At 36.2% G+C, this 18,842-nt stretch overlaps 1 protein-coding gene across 1 annotated transcript; it reads left to right on the forward strand.

Moving 5' to 3' along the window:
* Nucleotides 1-796: 796 nt before the first annotated feature.
* Nucleotides 797-18,275, forward strand: miga2 (mitoguardin 2). Its single transcript, XM_051678176.1, has 16 exons — nucleotides 797-861; nucleotides 2,038-2,334; nucleotides 4,346-4,553; nucleotides 5,587-5,702; nucleotides 5,808-5,928; nucleotides 6,106-6,230; nucleotides 7,321-7,438; nucleotides 7,521-7,627; nucleotides 7,713-7,825; nucleotides 11,271-11,343; nucleotides 11,429-11,515; nucleotides 11,632-11,730; nucleotides 11,894-12,028; nucleotides 12,752-12,805; nucleotides 16,495-16,611; nucleotides 17,765-18,275. Exons 2-16 carry the CDS (start codon nucleotides 2,239-2,241, stop codon nucleotides 17,987-17,989), a joined length of 1,794 nt encoding a protein of 597 aa, XP_051534136.1. The 5' UTR covers nucleotides 797-861; nucleotides 2,038-2,238; the 3' UTR covers nucleotides 17,990-18,275.
* The last annotated feature ends 567 nt before the right edge of the window (nucleotides 18,276-18,842 follow it).

Here is an 18,842-nt window from a genome sequence, read left to right on the forward strand (position 1 = left end):
AAAATAAATAAAATTAAATGAAATTAAATGAAATTAAATTAAAAAATAAAACAAACAATAAAATAAATAAATAAAATAAATAAATGAAATAAAAATAAGAATAAGAATAAGAATAGAAAAATAAATAAAATCAAATCAAATAACATAATATAACATAAAATAAATAAAAATAAAATAAAATAAAACAAAACAAAATAAAATCCCTCTGTACCTACTTTCACACTCTTTTTTTGGAAAGCAAGGAAAATAATCTGAGTAAAAGATTACAAATTTGAAAAATAAAAAATAAACATCAACAGTTTTATCATGCAATCAGACGTAAATTTCCTTTTTTTTTTTCAGGACATTTACATTTGAATTCAGATTTAGTCATTTAGCAGACCCTTTTATCAAAAGACGACGTACAAAAGCAGACAATAAAGACATCATTAAAAACCTAAAAAATATACCCTTAATTGTGTTGTTTGAGTTATTAATGTATTGCATTGCTTAGTATTATATGCACAGTATAGGAATATTGTTGTAATATTTACACGTTTTCATAATTACATTTTTTTATTATTATTACAATTATTTATTATTATTATTATTATTATTATTATTATTACAACAATAATGTCCTCAATGCAGATGCGTACAGCAGTCAACACGAGAGGCAAAAGTCAAGTCGCGACTGTTGATGTCATTGGATAATCAACGCGTAGCGCCCCTCCCTTTTCTCACCTTATTGGTTCTTTTCCAGCCATCTGATGCAGCTATAGGGTTTTGTCACTGTCGCTCAAATCTCCGCCCCGCCCACCAGGAAATCACAGGTTAGAGTGAGCAACGCGGAATGGAAATGTCCTTCCAAACCGAGAGAAAGTGAGTGTGTGCTGTTTTTGAAATATTTCTCCTTTACTAGAGCGATTAAAGCTGCTTTTAAGTTCCCGATCTTATCTTCATTTTAAGCATGCATAAATGTGTATTTGAGAGGAAACTGTCTTAAACGAGGCTGTTGTGTGTGTTTAGCTAAGCTAATGTTCTGCTTTGTCTAAGTACATGGACATACAGAGATGGATTAGTATAAATACAAATAATAAACAGGTTGTGCTCAGCAGTAATGTTTGTAACAGGACGGGTATCTTTGTGTTCATTCTAACTTGCAGTGACTTGTGATAGTCATGTTTGGTGCAGTTACAGTGTTAGTGGTCATATACATTTATAATAGAAAATTCTCATTATGGAGGTTTATATTTTTGACAGAACATACTCCTGATGAACCACAGATCTTTTCCACTATATTAGCAGTTGAATTCGAATTATAGCTTATTTGATTTTGCTGTCAAATTATAGCATGACATGTGAAGGTGTGTGTGTTTTGGGTGGATTTTGTTGTTTGACTTGCTTTTAGATGCTTCTGTAATTTAGTGCATGTAGTGATCTGTTTTGAAGCAATTTTGACCATTTGACTATCTGTTTTGCATCACCTCAGATCATTTTGAAAGCAACATTTAAATTGAAAACATGTCCAGGTCAAAGGTCACAGTCAAAAATATTTGACAAAGAAAAGGCCATGAGGCTCGAAATGATTTGTGTTACATTATTTTCACTTAAAATGGAAATAATTTCCATTAAATTCCCATTACTGTAATGTTTCTGGATGTTTTACTTTTGATTCTCAGTGGTGATTCTCATTAATGTAATCCAGTTTTAAAAATAGCCTTGAATGCAAACTCTTAAAATAGGCTCCACTTGCTGGAAGCAAAATGTACTTTCCTATTTCTGTCTTTTGATTTTGAGATTCAAATGAGTCAGATGTATTCTTGACAAGTTTTGTGAGATTTACTCTATGTAGAAACAAATTGAAAGCTATTTATAAGTCAAATCAAGCTTTTTGTTGCCTGTAAATATGTGTGTGAGTCTACTTATGATGTTTTTTATGCCATTGTTGACATAGTTTCATATGTGGTGGAACATGGAATAATTCAGTCTGTTTGTGTATGCAAAACTTCTAATTTGAACTGTGTTTAAGATATGGACTGTGTTCTGGTCTCTAAGGCAACAATAATGAAGAATGCAGTGACGCAGCAACGTGGAATGCAAAGCTCTGTATGTGGATGAATGCTGCTGATCTGCAGTCAGTGTCAAGACCAGACTAGAGGGCAGAACTGAGTTCCTGGCCATCTTTTGCTGTTCCCGGATCAGTTTGGGGGGATTTGGATGTGAAAGTGTCTGTAGGTGGGAGGGGCTGGAGCTGAGATGTCATTCAGTAGAGCTGAGAGCATGTCCATCATGCAGGCCTTAGCCATGACAGTAGCTGAGATACCTGTCTTCCTCTATTCCACCTTTGGACAGGTGAGCACACCTGCACATGCCTCTATATGCGTACGTTCTTATTGCATGTACATGCACAGTGTAATACAACTGTACTTACACTTAAAGGTGCAGAAAATAATTTTTGTTTGTTTGTTTAGCTGGGCAATACAACAGAGGCCATAGTCTTTTTACTGACACCTATCGGTCTGTCTCAAATTGTCCGTATTTCAAGTAGAACCATAAAATGAAGATTGTGTTCAAATTAAGCAATATTTATCTTCTCACTTTCTATTTTACACTAATCTTCAGAATATTTTATCTTCTGTGTAGGAAAGTGCTGTAAGAATATTTTCACCTTTGAGTTTTGCTCTGAAAATTAATTGCAAACTAATTAAATAAAATACATTTCATTTAGAGATCACACTATGCTGAAACATTTTTAAGTATAAATATTACTAAACTATGGAGGGCCAAATTACTCAAAATTAAATAATTAAATATTTAGCCTAAATAAACTGTTAAATACATAATGAAGTAATTTTAATAAATATAAAATAATTTAATCAATAATTTATTCACTTAATAAATCAATAAATGTCCCTTATGTATTTCATTTTAGCACTAGTTTGCATCTATTTTCATTGTAACATTATCTTTCCAGTTTTTTTTTTTTTTTTTTTCATTTAAGTTTGAGCTTTGTGTCATTTAATTTTCAGGTTTACATTTATTGATTTATTTAGTGATTTAATGATTAAATTAATGATTTTATAGTTAAAAATTTTTTTTATTATTATGTATTAAATTATTATTTTTAAACATTTATTTAATGATTTATTTTTTAGTGTAATCAACCCAAAGATAATGTTAAAATAAAAAATCAATCAAACTAGTGCTAAAATGAAATACAAGGGGCATTTACTGACTGATTTAATATTTAATGATTAATTAAATTATTTTATAGTTTTTTTTTTTTTTATAAATACATTAATACAGTTATGTATTAAATTATTTATTTCAACATTTATTGAATGATTTAATTTTTAGTAGTTTGGCCCTCCATAATAATCAACCCAAAGATAATGTTAAAATAAAAAAATCATGCAAAATAGTTCTGAAATTAAATACAAGGGATATTTATTTATTTATTTAGATATTTCATGATTAATTTAATGATTTTATAGTTTTTGTTTCTCATTCATTAATTATTTAAACATTTATTTAATTATTAAATTTTTAGTAGTTTGGTTCTCCATAAGATAATGATAAAAAAGAAAATCATGCAAAATAGTTCTGAAATTAAATACAAGGGATATTTATTTATTTATTTATTTAATAATGAATGAATTTATAGTTTTTTTTATTTATTAATCCATTATGGATTTAATGATTTATTTCAATATTTATTTTATGATTTAATTTTGAGTGATTTGGCCCTCCAAATTAAACAGCATTATTATATCATCATTAATCTGATTTGTAATACAAATTAAGTTTATTCCATATTGTTAATGACAACCATGACTAGGATTTTCTCCCCTTTTTCTCCCAATTTGGAATGCCCAATTCCCAATGTGCTCTAAGTCCTCGTGGTGGTGTAGTGACTCGCCTCAATCCGGGTGGTAGAGGACGAATCTCAGTTGCCTCCGCATCTGAGACCATCAATCCGCGCATCTGATCATGTGGCTTGTTGAGTGCGTTACCACAGAGACATAGCGCGCATGGAGGCTTCGCTATTCTCCGCGGCATTCACGCACAACTCACCACACACCCCACTGAGAACGGACCACATTATAGCGACCACGAGGAGGTTACCCCATGTGACTCTACCCTCCCTAGCAACCAGGCCCCGACCACTGTTGACTAGGACATTTTTAAATCTTTTGTTTTTGCGAATGAACAGAGATTGAAAACAGCAAAATAATAACTGATACCTCACTGTTCACAAGATCTTTCCCATCTTCCGTATTGACATCGCTCATTCTCCATTCCATCTTTTTCTTGATTTCCTTGGTTTCTTTCCATTGGTCTTTCCTGTCTCTCTCTCTCTCAGTCTATATTCTCTCAGCTGAAGTTGAGTCCCAGTCTGAAAAAGGTGTTGTTTGCCACGGCGCTGGGCAGCGTTGCTCTGGCGCTGACCGCACATCAGTTAAAGAGGCGGGGGAGGAAGAGGAAACAGGTGGTTGGAAAAGAAACGCAGAAACCTGTAGGAATTCCAGAACAACTGATTCGAACCAGCAGACCAACTTCGCTTAATAGAGGTGAGAAAAGCAATTTAAGCTGCTTAATTTTGTTGACGTATTAAAAAGAAGTCTTCTCCAGAACACAGCCCAGGATATTCACTTTTACTGTGCATATGTACAATTTTGTAGCGTTTTCTTTATTTATTTTTTGACTTAGTTCTTCAGGACCATTTTGCACCCTCTCTCTGACCCTCAGAATTAAACAGGCTATTTTTGATACTGCACCTTTAAAACTCCTTGAACTCTCACTGCACGTTCCGTGTAATGTGTGTCCAAAAACGAGATCCATGTGATCCATTTGTCATTTAATAATGTGTCTTTTAATACCCTTTCTGTTCTTTACAGTCAGTTGTTGATCAAAAACAACAAAAGAAACATTTAATTCTATCAACACATTGCACAGATGCACTAAAGAAGCCACGCTCTCTCGTTAATACGCGCTCAACTGAAACACTGAACTTGCTGAACTGCCGCCATTTTTAAAGAGACTTTTTTTGATGGAATACAAAGATTTGCACTTTTTTAAAAGCGAACATGTGACCAAAATGAGTTAGAAGGTCCCCTGTATAATTAACACCATTAGCTGAGAGAGAAGTTATTCATATGCAAGCAAAATTGACATTTTAACTGAAATATACCCAAATGAATCTAAATCGAATGGAGAGCTTGTGAATCGAAATCGAATCGGGAAATCTGTATTAATGCGCAGCCCCTACTCCCAGTTGCTGATTAAACTGAATAGGTGTTAATATGTATAAGTGGGCGGTCATATGTTAATAAGCTTACGGGTGTGGTTTCTAAACATGTCATTTTTGCAGTTTAGTTTCAATAAATGGTCTGGGTGAACCGTAGAGGGAGCTTTTCCTTGTGAATGTTAAGAGGATGTCATCATGGTACTTCAAATTACATTTTTAATTCAAAAAGGCAAAAAGTTGTCTTGTTTTTCATGATATGGCTCTTTAAAATATCTTTATAAAAAGTATGGTTGGTGGAGGGCATTTGTAATGGATCGTTGTGCTTTCGTTTTCTTATTAAAGTTTGTTTGTTTTAGGTCCCGTTCCAGGGCGGCAGATGCCGAGTCCCAGCATTCGCAGTAATGACACACTGAGTGGCGTTTCGTCTCTCGCGCCCAGCAAACACTCCAGCTCTTCACACAGTATCGCCTCTGTATGAAAATCACATGCTTAAACATTCTGTCATACTATTTAGTATTTGTCACCAAACTTCTGTTAAACGGCAAACTAACATCAATTTTTATTGACTGTGTCTTAGATGCGAGTCCCTTCCTCTCCAAACCAATCAGTGAACACTGGGATGCCGTGGGAGGCGGAGCCAGTAGCCGAAGAGCCAGGAGTTATGGAGGATGCTAATGCAGAGAACCTCTATATCATGGGTAATGTAGTTTATATAATGTATATTACTGTTTGAAATGTTTATTATTGCATAGTGCTTTTTTTAATAGTAGGTAGTATACAGTACTAGCGGTACACTAATGTTGCAATCAGAACACAGCCATAGACATAGAGTTATTTGCCGCTGATTGGTATGTTTTTGTCTTTTGCTTCTGCAGGTATGGAGCTGTTTGAGGAAGCTCTTCATAAGTGGGAACAGGCGTTAAACATCAGACACAGATCTTACTCTGGTGCCTCTAACAGTCTTGTCCCACAAGGGTCGGAACTTGTAGAGCGTCATTCGGTAAATATCACTTACTTATTAATATCAAGCTGCTGTGCTCTTTATAAATGCTGATGTCATGTACAATTTAATTTAATTTTAAATAAAAATGCAAATACAATTTTGTTAATCTTATGCATAAATATGCATTTATTAATTTTATTGATTTTATTAATTTACTTACATTTAAATGATTTATATATTAATTAAATATTAATTTACGTAATTTAATTTCTTTAACTATGATTGTTACAGCCTTAACTGTTACATTTAATTTAAAATAAAAATGCAAATAAAATTAATCTTATTAATAAATATTAATTTATTAATCTCATTGAATCCATTAATTTTATTTAATTTTAAATAAAAATGTAAATAAAATGTTGTTAATCTTATTAATACATGTTAAATTATTAATCTTATTTATTTCATTAATTAATGTACAGAAATTTAAATATTTTATATATTAGTAAATATGAATTTACTTAATGTGATTTCTTCAACTGTGATTGTTACAGCCGGAGCTGTTTTATTTAATTTAATTTAATTTAATTTAAAATAAAAAAGCAAATAAAATGTGATTAATCTTAATAAATATGAATTTATTAATTTAATTTAATTTAATTTTAAATAAAAATGTAAATACAATTTTGTTAATCTTATTAATACTTGTTGATTTATTAATCTAATTTATTTTACTTATTTACTTAAATTTAAATTATTTATAATATTTGATATTTGATATTTAATATTTGCTTAATTTGATTTCTTCAACTGTGATTTTTACAGCCTGAGCCATTTAATTTTATTTAACTTAAAATAAAAATGTAAATACAATTTTGTTAATCTTATTAATAAATATAAATGTATTAATTGTATTGATTTTATTAATATACTTACATTTAAATGTTTTATATATTGTCAATATTAATTTACTTAATTTAATTTCTACAGCTGTGATTGTTACAGCATGAACTGTTTAATTTAACTTTAATAAAATAAAAATAATTCAGAATTAATTCATAATTAAATAAAACATAATTCATAATACAAATAAAATTTAAAACAAAAGCTAATTCTGTTTATTTTACTTCTATTTTACTTATTGCAGCCTGAACTGCGGAATCATCAGTTTGCAGAGAAGCTGGAAACTCTTCTGCACCGAGCGTATCATCTGCAGGAAGACTTCGGCAGCACCATACCACCTGACAGTCTGCTCGCTGAACTGGGTAACACAAACACACAATCACAGGTTTATTCTATATGTGTGATGTTTGTAGCATTTCTGAGTGTGTGTTTGTGTGTTTGCAGAGAGTGAAGGGATGTTGTTTCTGCCCAAACTGGGAAGCTCTCATCCAATCCAAGATGATGATGCTACGACAGTCATGTCAGACGACTCGTTCTTCTCTGCAGCTGAGGTCAGGACACACTCATGTATTTTCATGTCTGGTCACTTGAGACTCTAAATGTTGGTAAATGTCACTTTTCTCTTTGTGTCTGCAGATGTTTGAGACGTTTTCTCTAGATGACACGTTTCATCAGCTGAAGCCTGCAGCTCTGTATGAAGAGGCTCTGAGTTTAGTTCGAGATGGAGGCGTGACCTGCAGATCCGTGAGGTAGTGCATACTACGTTTTTCATTCCAATACGCTAAGCCCTGGCCCCTACAATTGCCTTAGGCTTGCTCATTGGGGGCCTAAAGACAATAATTTTATACTTGTATAATTTTATTACTATAAACCCTACACACTGTCTACTACTAACACCCTGAACCCAACACACAGCATAATAACATTTGATAAACTGTATACTGACACACAAATCCAACACAAAACTCACTAAACCTTCACACTGTATACTGACACCCTAAATACCACACAATGCATACTAACACACTAAACCTGCACACTGTATACTGACATCCTAAATGCTACACAATGCATACTGACACACTAAACCTGCACACTGTATACTGACACCCTAAATACTACACAATGCATACTGACACACTAAATACTACACAATGCATACTGACACACTAAATCTACACACTGTATACTGACACCCTAAATACTACACAATGCATACTGACACACTAAACCTGCACACTGTATACTGACACCCTAAATACCACACAATGCGTACTGACACACTAAACCTGCACACTGTATACTGACACCCTAAATACTACACAATGCGTACTGACACACTAAACCTGCACACTGTATACTGACACCCTAAATACTACACAATGCATACTGACACACTAAATCTACACACTGTATACTGACACCCTAAATACTACACAATGCATACTGACACACTAAATCTACACACTGTATACTGACACCCTAAATACTACACAATGCATACTGACACACTAAACCTGCACACTGTATACTGACACCCTAAATACCACACAATGCGTACTGACACACTAAACCTGCACACTGTATACTGACACCCTAAATACCACACAATGCATACTAACACACTAAATCTGCACACTGTATACTGACACCCTAAATACCACACAATGCATACTAACACACTAAATCTGCACACTGTATACTGACACCCTAAATACTACACAATGCATACTGACACACTAAATCTACACACTGTATACTGACACCCTAAATACTACACAATGCATACTAACACACTAAATCTATACAATGTTTACTGACACCCTAAATACTACACAATTCATATAACACACTAAACCCGCACACTGTATACTGACACCCTAAATACCACACAGTGCATACTAACACACTAAACCTGCACACTGTATACTGACATCCTAAATGCTACACAATGCATACTGACACACTAAATCTACACAATGTTTACTGACACCCTAAATACTACACAATTCATATTAACACACTAAACCCGCACACTGTATACTGACACCCTAAATACTACACAATGCGTACTGACACACTAAATCCATACACTGTATACTGACACCCTAAATCCTACACAATGCGTACTGACACACTAAACCTACACAATGCATACTGACACACTAAATCCATACACTGTATACTGACACCCTAAATACTACACAATGCGTACTGACACACTAAACCTACACACTGTATACTGACACCCTAAATACTACACAATTCATATTAACACACTAAACCCGCACACTGTATACTGACACCCTAAATACCACACAATGCGTACTGACACACTAAATCTACACACTGTATACTGACACCCTAAATCCATACACTGTATACTGACACCCTAAATCCTACACAATGCGTACTGACACACTAAATCTACACACTGTATACTGACACCCTAAATCCATACACTGTATACTGACACCCTAAATCCTACACAATGCGTACTGACACACTAAATCTACACACTGTATACTGACACCCTAAATCCATACACTGTATACTGACACCCTAAATCCTACACAATGCGTACTGACACACTAAATCTGCACACTGTATACTGACACCCTAAATACCACACAATGCGTACTGACACACTAAATCTACACACTGTATACTGACACCCTAAATCCATACACTGTATACTGACACCCTAAATCCTACACAATGCGTACTGACACACTAAACCTGCACACTGTATACTGACACCCTAAATACTACACAATGCATACTGACACACTAAATTTACACACTGGATACTGACACACTAAACCTGCACACTGTATACCGACACCCTAAATACTACACAATGCATACTAAAACACTAAATCTACACACTGTATACTGACACCCTAAATACTACACAATGCATACTAAAACACTAAATCTACACACTGTATACTGACACCTTAAATACTACACAATGCATACTAACACACTAAATCTACACACTGCATACTAACACCTAAATAATACACAATGCGTACTGACACACTAAACCTGCACACTGTATACTGACACCCTAAATACCACACAATGCATACTAACACACTAAATCTACACACTGCATACTAACACCCTAAATACTACACAATGCATACTAACACACTAAATCTACACATTGTATACTGATACCCTAAATACTACACAATGCTTACTAACACACTAAATCTACACACTGTATACTGACACCCTAAATACTACACAATGCATACTGACACACTAAACCTACACACTGTATACTGACATCCTAAATTCTACACAATGCATACTGACACACTAAATCTACACACTGGATACTGACACACTAAACCTACACACTGGATACTGACACCCTAAATACTACACAGTGCATACTAACACACTAAATCCATACACTGTATACTGATACCCTAAATACTACACAATGCATACTGACACACTAAACCTACACACTGCATACTAACACCTAAATACTACACAATGCTTACTAACACACTAAATCTACACACTGTATACTGACACCCTAAATACTACACAATGCATACTAACACACTAAATCTACACACTGCATACTAACACCTAAATAATACACAATGCGTACTGACACACTAAACCTGCACACTGTTTACTGACACCCTAAATGCTACACAATGCATACTAAAACACTAAATCTACACACTGTATACTGACACCCTAAATACTACACAATGCAAACTGAAACACTAAACCTATGCACTGTAAACTGACACCCTAAATACCACACATTGCATACTAACACATTAAACCTACACACTGTAGACACCATAGACAATGCAGACTGTTTACAAAAACTGCATTCTAATTCCTTAAAATCTACGCATACTGCATAATGATACACTAATCACACACATAAATGATACCCTACACACTGCACTCTAACACCATAACACTGCATACTAACACCTGAAACTTTACATATTGTATTCTGAAACCTAACTTCACTACTTTAACTCTGATTCTAGTATGAGATGGGACCAAGTGTTCCACAGCACAGTGATTATTTAACACATTCTCCTGTGGGATTTGAGGACTTCCGCTGTGGCTCAGGCAACGACACTAGATGGGAACACATTTGATTTGAACTTCATAACATACTCCAGTGACTTTATTTTTCCTCTTCAGGACAGAGCTCTTGGAGTGTTACAGCGATCAGGACTTCCTGGCCAAACTACACTGTGTTCGACAGGCCTTCCAGGTCAGCTCACTCTCACACATCATTGCACACAGATATACACATGGGAACAGCGCTGTTGCTGAGCTGTGTTTGTGTGTTTTTATAGGTGCTGTTGTTGGATGAGACACACAGAATGTTCTTCATGGAATCCGGGAAACGGATGATCTCTGGACTCATGGCCAAAGCTAACAAGGTGGAAACAAACATTATTTTTTTAGAATAATGTGCGCTGACGAATCGTGCACAATAAGACCAGGAACATATATTAAGAAAACAAACAGAGTCAGTTTTGATTTCATGTGTGTTTAGAGTCCGAAGGCATTTTTGGAGAGTTATGAAGACATGTTGCGGTACACCCAGAGAGAAGAAACGTGGCCAGTCACCAAGATGGAACTGGAGGGGCGAGGGGTGTGTCTTATCTGTCCATCTGTCTGTCAGTCAGTTCACCCCAAAAATAACAAATATTCTGATATGTTGTTACAAACCCATATGACTTTCTTTTTTCCATGGAATTCTTTAATTTTTAATGTTTTAATGTTTCAATGTTTTAATTTAAGTTGTTCTGTTCTAGGTGGTCTCTATGAACTTCTTTGACATTGTGCTGGACTTCATCCTGATGGATGCATTTGAAGACCTGGAAAGTCCTCCGTCCTCTGTGGTCGCCGTTTTGCGGAACCGATGGCTCTCCGACAGCTTTAAAGAGACGGTACACCAACACTAGAGCTCAGTTCGCTTTATAACCAAAAAGAGTTTTATTGATGATGTCATAGAAGAAGCCACAGAGAACTTTTTGTTTGCTAGTTCTTTAGAATACAAACTAGGTGCTGGTGTTTAAATAACCCAGAATCCAGTACACTGACCAGAAGAACCTATAATGACAGAACAATAACTTTTTTTAATTTCCAAAGAACTATATAGCAAATGAAGAACCCTATACAGTCAAGAATGGTCCTTGAAAAGAAGAGAGTTCTTAGTGCATATCAATGGGGGCCTGGGTAGCTCAGTGGTAAAATACGCTGGCTACCACTCCTGGAGTTCACTAGTTCGCTAGTTCGAATCCCAGGGCGTGCTGAGTGACTCCAGCCAGGTCTCCTAAGCAACCAAATTGGCCCGGTTGATAGGGAGGGTAGAGTCACATGAGGTAACCTCCTCGTGGTCGCTATAATGTGGTTTGTTCTCGGTGGGGCGCATGGTGAATTGAGCGTGGTTGCCACGGTGGATAGCGTGAAGCCTCCACACACGCTATGTCTCTGTGGCAACGCGCTCAACAAGCCATGTGATAAGATGCGCGGGTTGACTGTCTCAGACGCGGAGGCAACTGGGATTCGAGTGCATATCAATAATAAAGCCTAACTATAAATGTTGATAATTCTTGTGCCATCGTTTTTTCTGACCTTTTTTATATCTGTTCTGTCTCTCTCTTTCTCAGGCATTGGCTACAGCCTGTTGGTCTGTACTGAAAGCCAAGAGGAGACTACTAATGGTGAGTGTGAACAGTGGGGCAGTGGTGGCTCAGTGGTTAAGGCTCTGGGTTACTGATCAGAAGGTCGGGGGTTCAAGCCCCAGTACTGTCAAGATGCCACTGTTGGGCCCTTGAGCAAGGCCCTTGACCCTGTCTGCTCCAGGGGTGCTGTATCATGGCTGACCCTGCACTCTGACCCCAGCTTAGCTGGGATATGTGAAAAAAAGAATTTCACTGTATATGTGCAAGTGTGTAATGTGTGATAAATAAAATAATTATTAATTAATTAACAACAAAACATGGAATTATAGCTACAATTTGAACACGCACAGAAATGCTAAATTATCACCAATCAGAACATGCGTTCATGGGCGTTTCTTCAACTTTGGTCATTTTTATCCTTGGGAGTTTCTAGACAGTAAAATCCCGTTAAAACGTTTTCACACTGTCATTAGTCTATTTAATATGTCTACTAACAATATCCAACAGTGTATGTACTTGCACAGCCCTCTGCACTGAGAGTAAATCACTTGCATATGCCATTAAATTTCGTGCTATGCAAGTAATGTCTGTTATTAGCCACTGGTGAGTAAATATTCAGATTTCAACGAAGAGGCATCGAAATCCTTTCAGTGCATGCTGTTTCATGAAGGTAATTGTCCCTATTTGACTGCAGTGGGTCCTGAGGTATCATGATCGCGGTGTCACCATTGCTTTAGTTGAACTGTGATATGGCATAGTTACATTTACATTGCATTTAACCACGTCAACTTTTCCACGAATTGCTTTCACAACATTCTCCGTTTTACAGTATGGCAACAGACCAGTGTTACACACCTGTTGAATGTCTGTTGGAAGGTAAAAAAGCATTACAAAACTCGAGAGCATATAGATTTGAATTTGAGAACTTGGACAATAAATATTTGTACATGCAAGTCAATACAAGTTTGCTTTGACTTTTTGTTCCATATAATGTGTGTCCATAGAAGATATCCAAACACTCTTCATTTGGTCTCTTTTAATATCCTTTCTGTTGCTTACAGTCAGTTGTTAGACAAAAAGTCAAATGAAACATTAGTTCTAGTCATACATTGCACGGATGACGTAAAACAACTGTACAACTTATTTCTCGTTAATGTGCGCTGCGCTCATTTAACAATAAACACTTGCTCGCGGAGCTGCAGGTTCTCTTAAAGAGACAGTACCATTTTAAACATCTAAATACTTGTGAATCTGGGAAAAAAACATGTAACAAAATGTAGTAAGTGTAATAAATGTGTAAATCTATAAATATTTAAAGTGGAAATCATACACTGACTACCACCTCTGGAGTCGCGAGTTCGAATCCAGGGCGTGCTGAATGACTCCAGCCAGGTCTCCTGAGCAACCAAATTGTCCCGGTTGCTAGGGAGGGTAGAGTCACATGGAGTAACCTCCTCATGGTCGTGATTAGCGGTTTTCGCTCTCAATGGGGCGTGTGGTAAGTTGTGCGTGGATCGTGGAGAGTAACATGAGTCTCCACATGCTGTGAGTTTCCGCGGTGTCATGCACAATGAGTCACATGATAAGATGCGCAGATTGAAGGTCTCAGAAGCTGAGGCAACTGAGACTTGTCCTCTGCCACCCGGATTGAGGTGAGTAACCGCGCCACCACGAGGACCTACTAAGTAGTGGGAATTGGGCATTCCAAATTGGGGAGAAAAGGGGATAAAAAAAGAAAAGAAATGCAATTTCGTAACATCATATACATATTTAGAATGTGAAATTTGTAAATTTTTGAATAGCTAAAATGTTATTAAAATTATGAAAAGCAAAATATGAAATAAAATGTACTCTCTCACATACTGTAGCACATGGAGTCATATATAAGAATACTATATACGTATATGTAAAGATGCACATTAGTGGTTTGCTAAATATCTTTTTAAGTTGCATTACGTTTACATGTCGTCAAAAGTCTGGCGAGTAAAAACTAAATTTACTAACCAGTGGCTATCCTTTCTCCAACATGTCTGTAGAGGGTTGATGCATCAGTTATCTTTGTCTTTTTTTGTTTCTTTCTGAAAGTCATAAATTCCCACCACAGTGTCATTTCCAGCACATCTCAAATTGAGATGGAAATGACATTTTTTACGATTTTGAAATAAAATAGCTGACTTATTTGTCTTGCTAAAGTTAATTTCATAGGTAACACTTTGTGGGTCCTAAATACCAATGAAATTATATTTTCTTTTTGCATAATGTGACAAAATTGCAGCTTGATTGGAAATCACGCCCAATAAAAATTTCTGTTCACAAGTGATATTTACCTTGATTTTTCTTTAACTGATAAATCATTTTCACACAATAAATATTGAAATTGGGGGCCTGCATCGGTTCTATTGGACCCTCTCTAGATTGTATAGGCTTGGTCTTAAAGACCTGCTGGCAGTGCCAATCAGAGGATGAAGACATAACCCATGTCTTTTGGGGGTTTGTTGAGATCCAGGATTTTTGGTTGAAGGTTCAGAGGATGGTGTGCGATGTATTAGGCACTTGGGTATCATTTTGCCCCAGACTCTGTATTTTGGGCAATTTGGTGGTCATAGACATTGAAAATAGACACATAAAGAGTTGGGTCTTAACCAGTGTCATGATTGCCAGGCAGATAATTTTAAGGGGCTGTAGGTCAGCTGGAGCACCCTCCTTTCAGGAGTGGTGCTCGGAGATGGGAAGGGTGGTGGCCTTTGAGGAGGGGTCGTTTAGAAGAATGGGGAAGCACAAAGGGTTCGTGGAGAAATGGGGTATGTTTTGTTTTTCTGTGTTAATTTATGAGAATCAGTCAAAAAAAATTGTTAATCTGAAATTGGGGGCCTGGGTAGCTCAGCGAATATTGACGCTGACTACCACCCCTGGAGTCGCGAGTTCGAATCCAGGGTGTGCTGAGTGACTCCAGCCAGGTCTCCTAAGCAACCAAATTTGCCCGGTTGCTAGGGAGGGTAGAGTCACATGGGGTAACCTCCTTGTGGTTGCGATTAGTGGTTCTCGCTCTCACTGGGGCGCGTGGTGAGTTGTGCGTGGATCGCGGAGAGTAGCATGAGCCTCCACATGCTGTGAGTTTCCGCGGTGTCATGCACAATGAGCCACTTGATAAGATGTGCGGATTGACGGTCTCAGAAGCGGAGGCAACTGAGACTTGTCCTCCGCCACCCGGATTGAGGTGAGTAACCGCGCCACCACGAGGACCTAGTAAGTAGTGGGAATTGGGCATTCCAAATTGGGAGAAAAGGGGATAATTTTTTTTAATTTATTTTTTTTATAAATAAATATTGAAATTGTTTATGTTTATTTCACACTTTGTTAAGATTATCATATTTTAGACATGCAATAAATATTATTTTCATAATGGATTTTTATAGTTTATTATTAAAAGTCTGGATCTGGCACAAGGCTAAAACAGTCAAATCTATACATAAAAGTCAATTTACCAAAAATAAATTAAGAAGGCCTGGTTAAATTCTCCAAGTCCGTTTTAACGTGTCCTTCATATAACAGAAAGAAAAAAAGTTAATTTGCTTGGGACATGAAAGTGCCCAAAGTTTTGTTATATTGCAAGTAATTCTGATTTGTTGTTCAGGAAGTGTAGTGAAAGGATGAACACCATTAATAAAATGTTTCCTACTGGGATTCTCCTTTTTGTCTAATCACAGCTCTTTGTGTTGTTTGCTCAGATTCCAGATGGTTTTATTGCTCATTTTTATGCTATCTCTGAGCATGTAAGTCCAGTTTTGGCTTTCGGGTTTCTGGGCCCCAGACAGCACCTGAGTGAGGTGTGCACCATATTCAAGGTAAGACTGCACATATGTAAACTTTCTAGATAGAATATCAAATCAAATCAAATCAAATCACTTTATTGTCACACAGCCATATACACAAGTGCAATGGTGTGTGAAATTCTTGGGTGCAGTTCCGATCAACATAGCAGTCGTGACAGTGATGAGACATACGCCAATCTACAATAAACATCAAATTAACACAACGCAATTTAAACATCTGTTATACATAATTAAACTCGACTTAAAACATCAAATTAACACAACACAATTTAAACATCTGTTATACATAATTACACAACTTAAAACATCAAATTAACACAACACAATTTAAACATCTGTTATACACAATTACACTCAACAATATACAATAATAACATACATTGCACAGTATACAATATGCTGTTTTTGTTTTTTTGTTTTTTTTTTTTGTTTTTTTTTGTTTTTTACTATATAGATACTATATAGATACACATTATTCAATAAAAATTAAAATATATATGAAAAAAGTATATATATAGAATGTACAGTATTGTACTGTATTGACATTCAGGCTGTCGGTTGATAGTCAGTTGTTAAGAGAGACATAATATAATGACAGTAATATAATTTATTTGTACTCTTTTCACTTCTCTTTTATGCGGGAGATAGTGATCGCAGTAATCCAGAAAGAAGTGTAATCCAGTTCAGCCCATAAACTCATGCTAATCTTATGTCTGACACACTGATGTCTGCCATTAGATCATAAACCCAGCCTGAGATTCGCAGTTTCTTCCTGGAAAATTCTTGGCCGAAACCAGAAATTGTTGACAGACTGGGCTGAAAACTAAAAGCAAAAATCCTTTGTCTCAATAACTTCTATTTAAATTCTGTTAATGTTATAAAAAGAGTTGAAGGTGAAGTGTGGAATTGAAAAAATAAGCAGTCTTTTCAAACATGTTTCCCAAACATTTACCTCATTTGACATTGGTTGGATTTACAGATTGTCCCGTCCCAAACTCACGCAATTGGTTGAGCCAATGTTGCTGTGTCGAGTTGGTTGGGACGATCAAACAAACAGAGCAGTGTTTTGAAAGCCACAACCTATAAACAACTTTCTAATAAACTTTTGAACACTGAATGTATTAATGTCAGTGCTTATGTGTTTAAATCCTTTCTGTCTCCACAGCAACAAATTGTGCAGTATCTAAAGGACATGTTCAACCACGATAAGGTGCGTTTCACCTCTGTCCTGTTTCTGGCCGAAGACATCCTCCGTTTGTCCCATAGACGAGCAGACATTCTGATAGGTTACCTGGGCATTGACGGTCTACCCGAGACCAATGGAGCTTTACCCAAGAGCCCGTGCCAAGCCAACAGCGGGCATCCAGAACTGGGTGAACGGCGCAAATGAGGTTTCGGAACACTTAAACACAGTTCTAGAGTGCTTGCGCTTGGACCATGTCCACACTAATCCGTTTTCGTTTGAAAATGCACTATTTTACAACGTTTTGGTCTCTCATCCTCACTGGAGTGGCATTTTTCTCTATTGAAAACTGGGACTTTCGGAAACTCACTCCATAACCGCATACTTTGGAAAACGATAACATTTGGAAGGTTTCAAACTTAAATGGATTAATGTGGGCGTGGCCTTAAAGGAAAACTCTGGGTTCAATACAAGTTAAGCTCAATCGACAGTAGTTGGGGTATAATGTTGATTACCACAAAAATTCATTTTGATTCGTCCCTCCTTTTCTTAAAAAACAAAACAAACCTCGATTTTAGCTGTTTTTAAAGAAAAGGATGGACGAGTCTAAATACATTTTTGTGGTAAGCAATATTATGCTACAAATGCTGCCGATTGAGCTTAATTTATATTGAACCCGGAATATTCCTTTAATCACTTAAATTGTAGTTCTCACCTCAGACCAGTCAAAGTGTCTATGAAGACTTTGCAGATCTTTAGTCATTTAAAAGACATTCGTGCTTCAATCCATTTTTATCAAATGTTTAGGGAAACCACTATTGACTCATCAGAGGCCGCCTTGTCTTTTTTTTGTTTGCCAATGAATTCCTAGCGCTGCTATTTAGATTACGTTTTAAAAGTTTGTACAGCTCCAAAACCACTGATGCTTTGGAAACTGATCCTGTCTGGAACCGTTACACAATCCCGTCTTGACATGATGGTGTTACGTGGCACGAATGAAAACTTTTAGACAAACTTGCAGCCTCATTTCGAGCTGCAGATCTTGAAATCTACCCCCATC

Source organism: Myxocyprinus asiaticus, chromosome 38, assembly GCF_019703515.2.
Source record: "Myxocyprinus asiaticus isolate MX2 ecotype Aquarium Trade chromosome 38, UBuf_Myxa_2, whole genome shotgun sequence".
NCBI classification, from domain to species: domain Eukaryota; kingdom Metazoa; phylum Chordata; class Actinopteri; order Cypriniformes; family Catostomidae; genus Myxocyprinus; species Myxocyprinus asiaticus.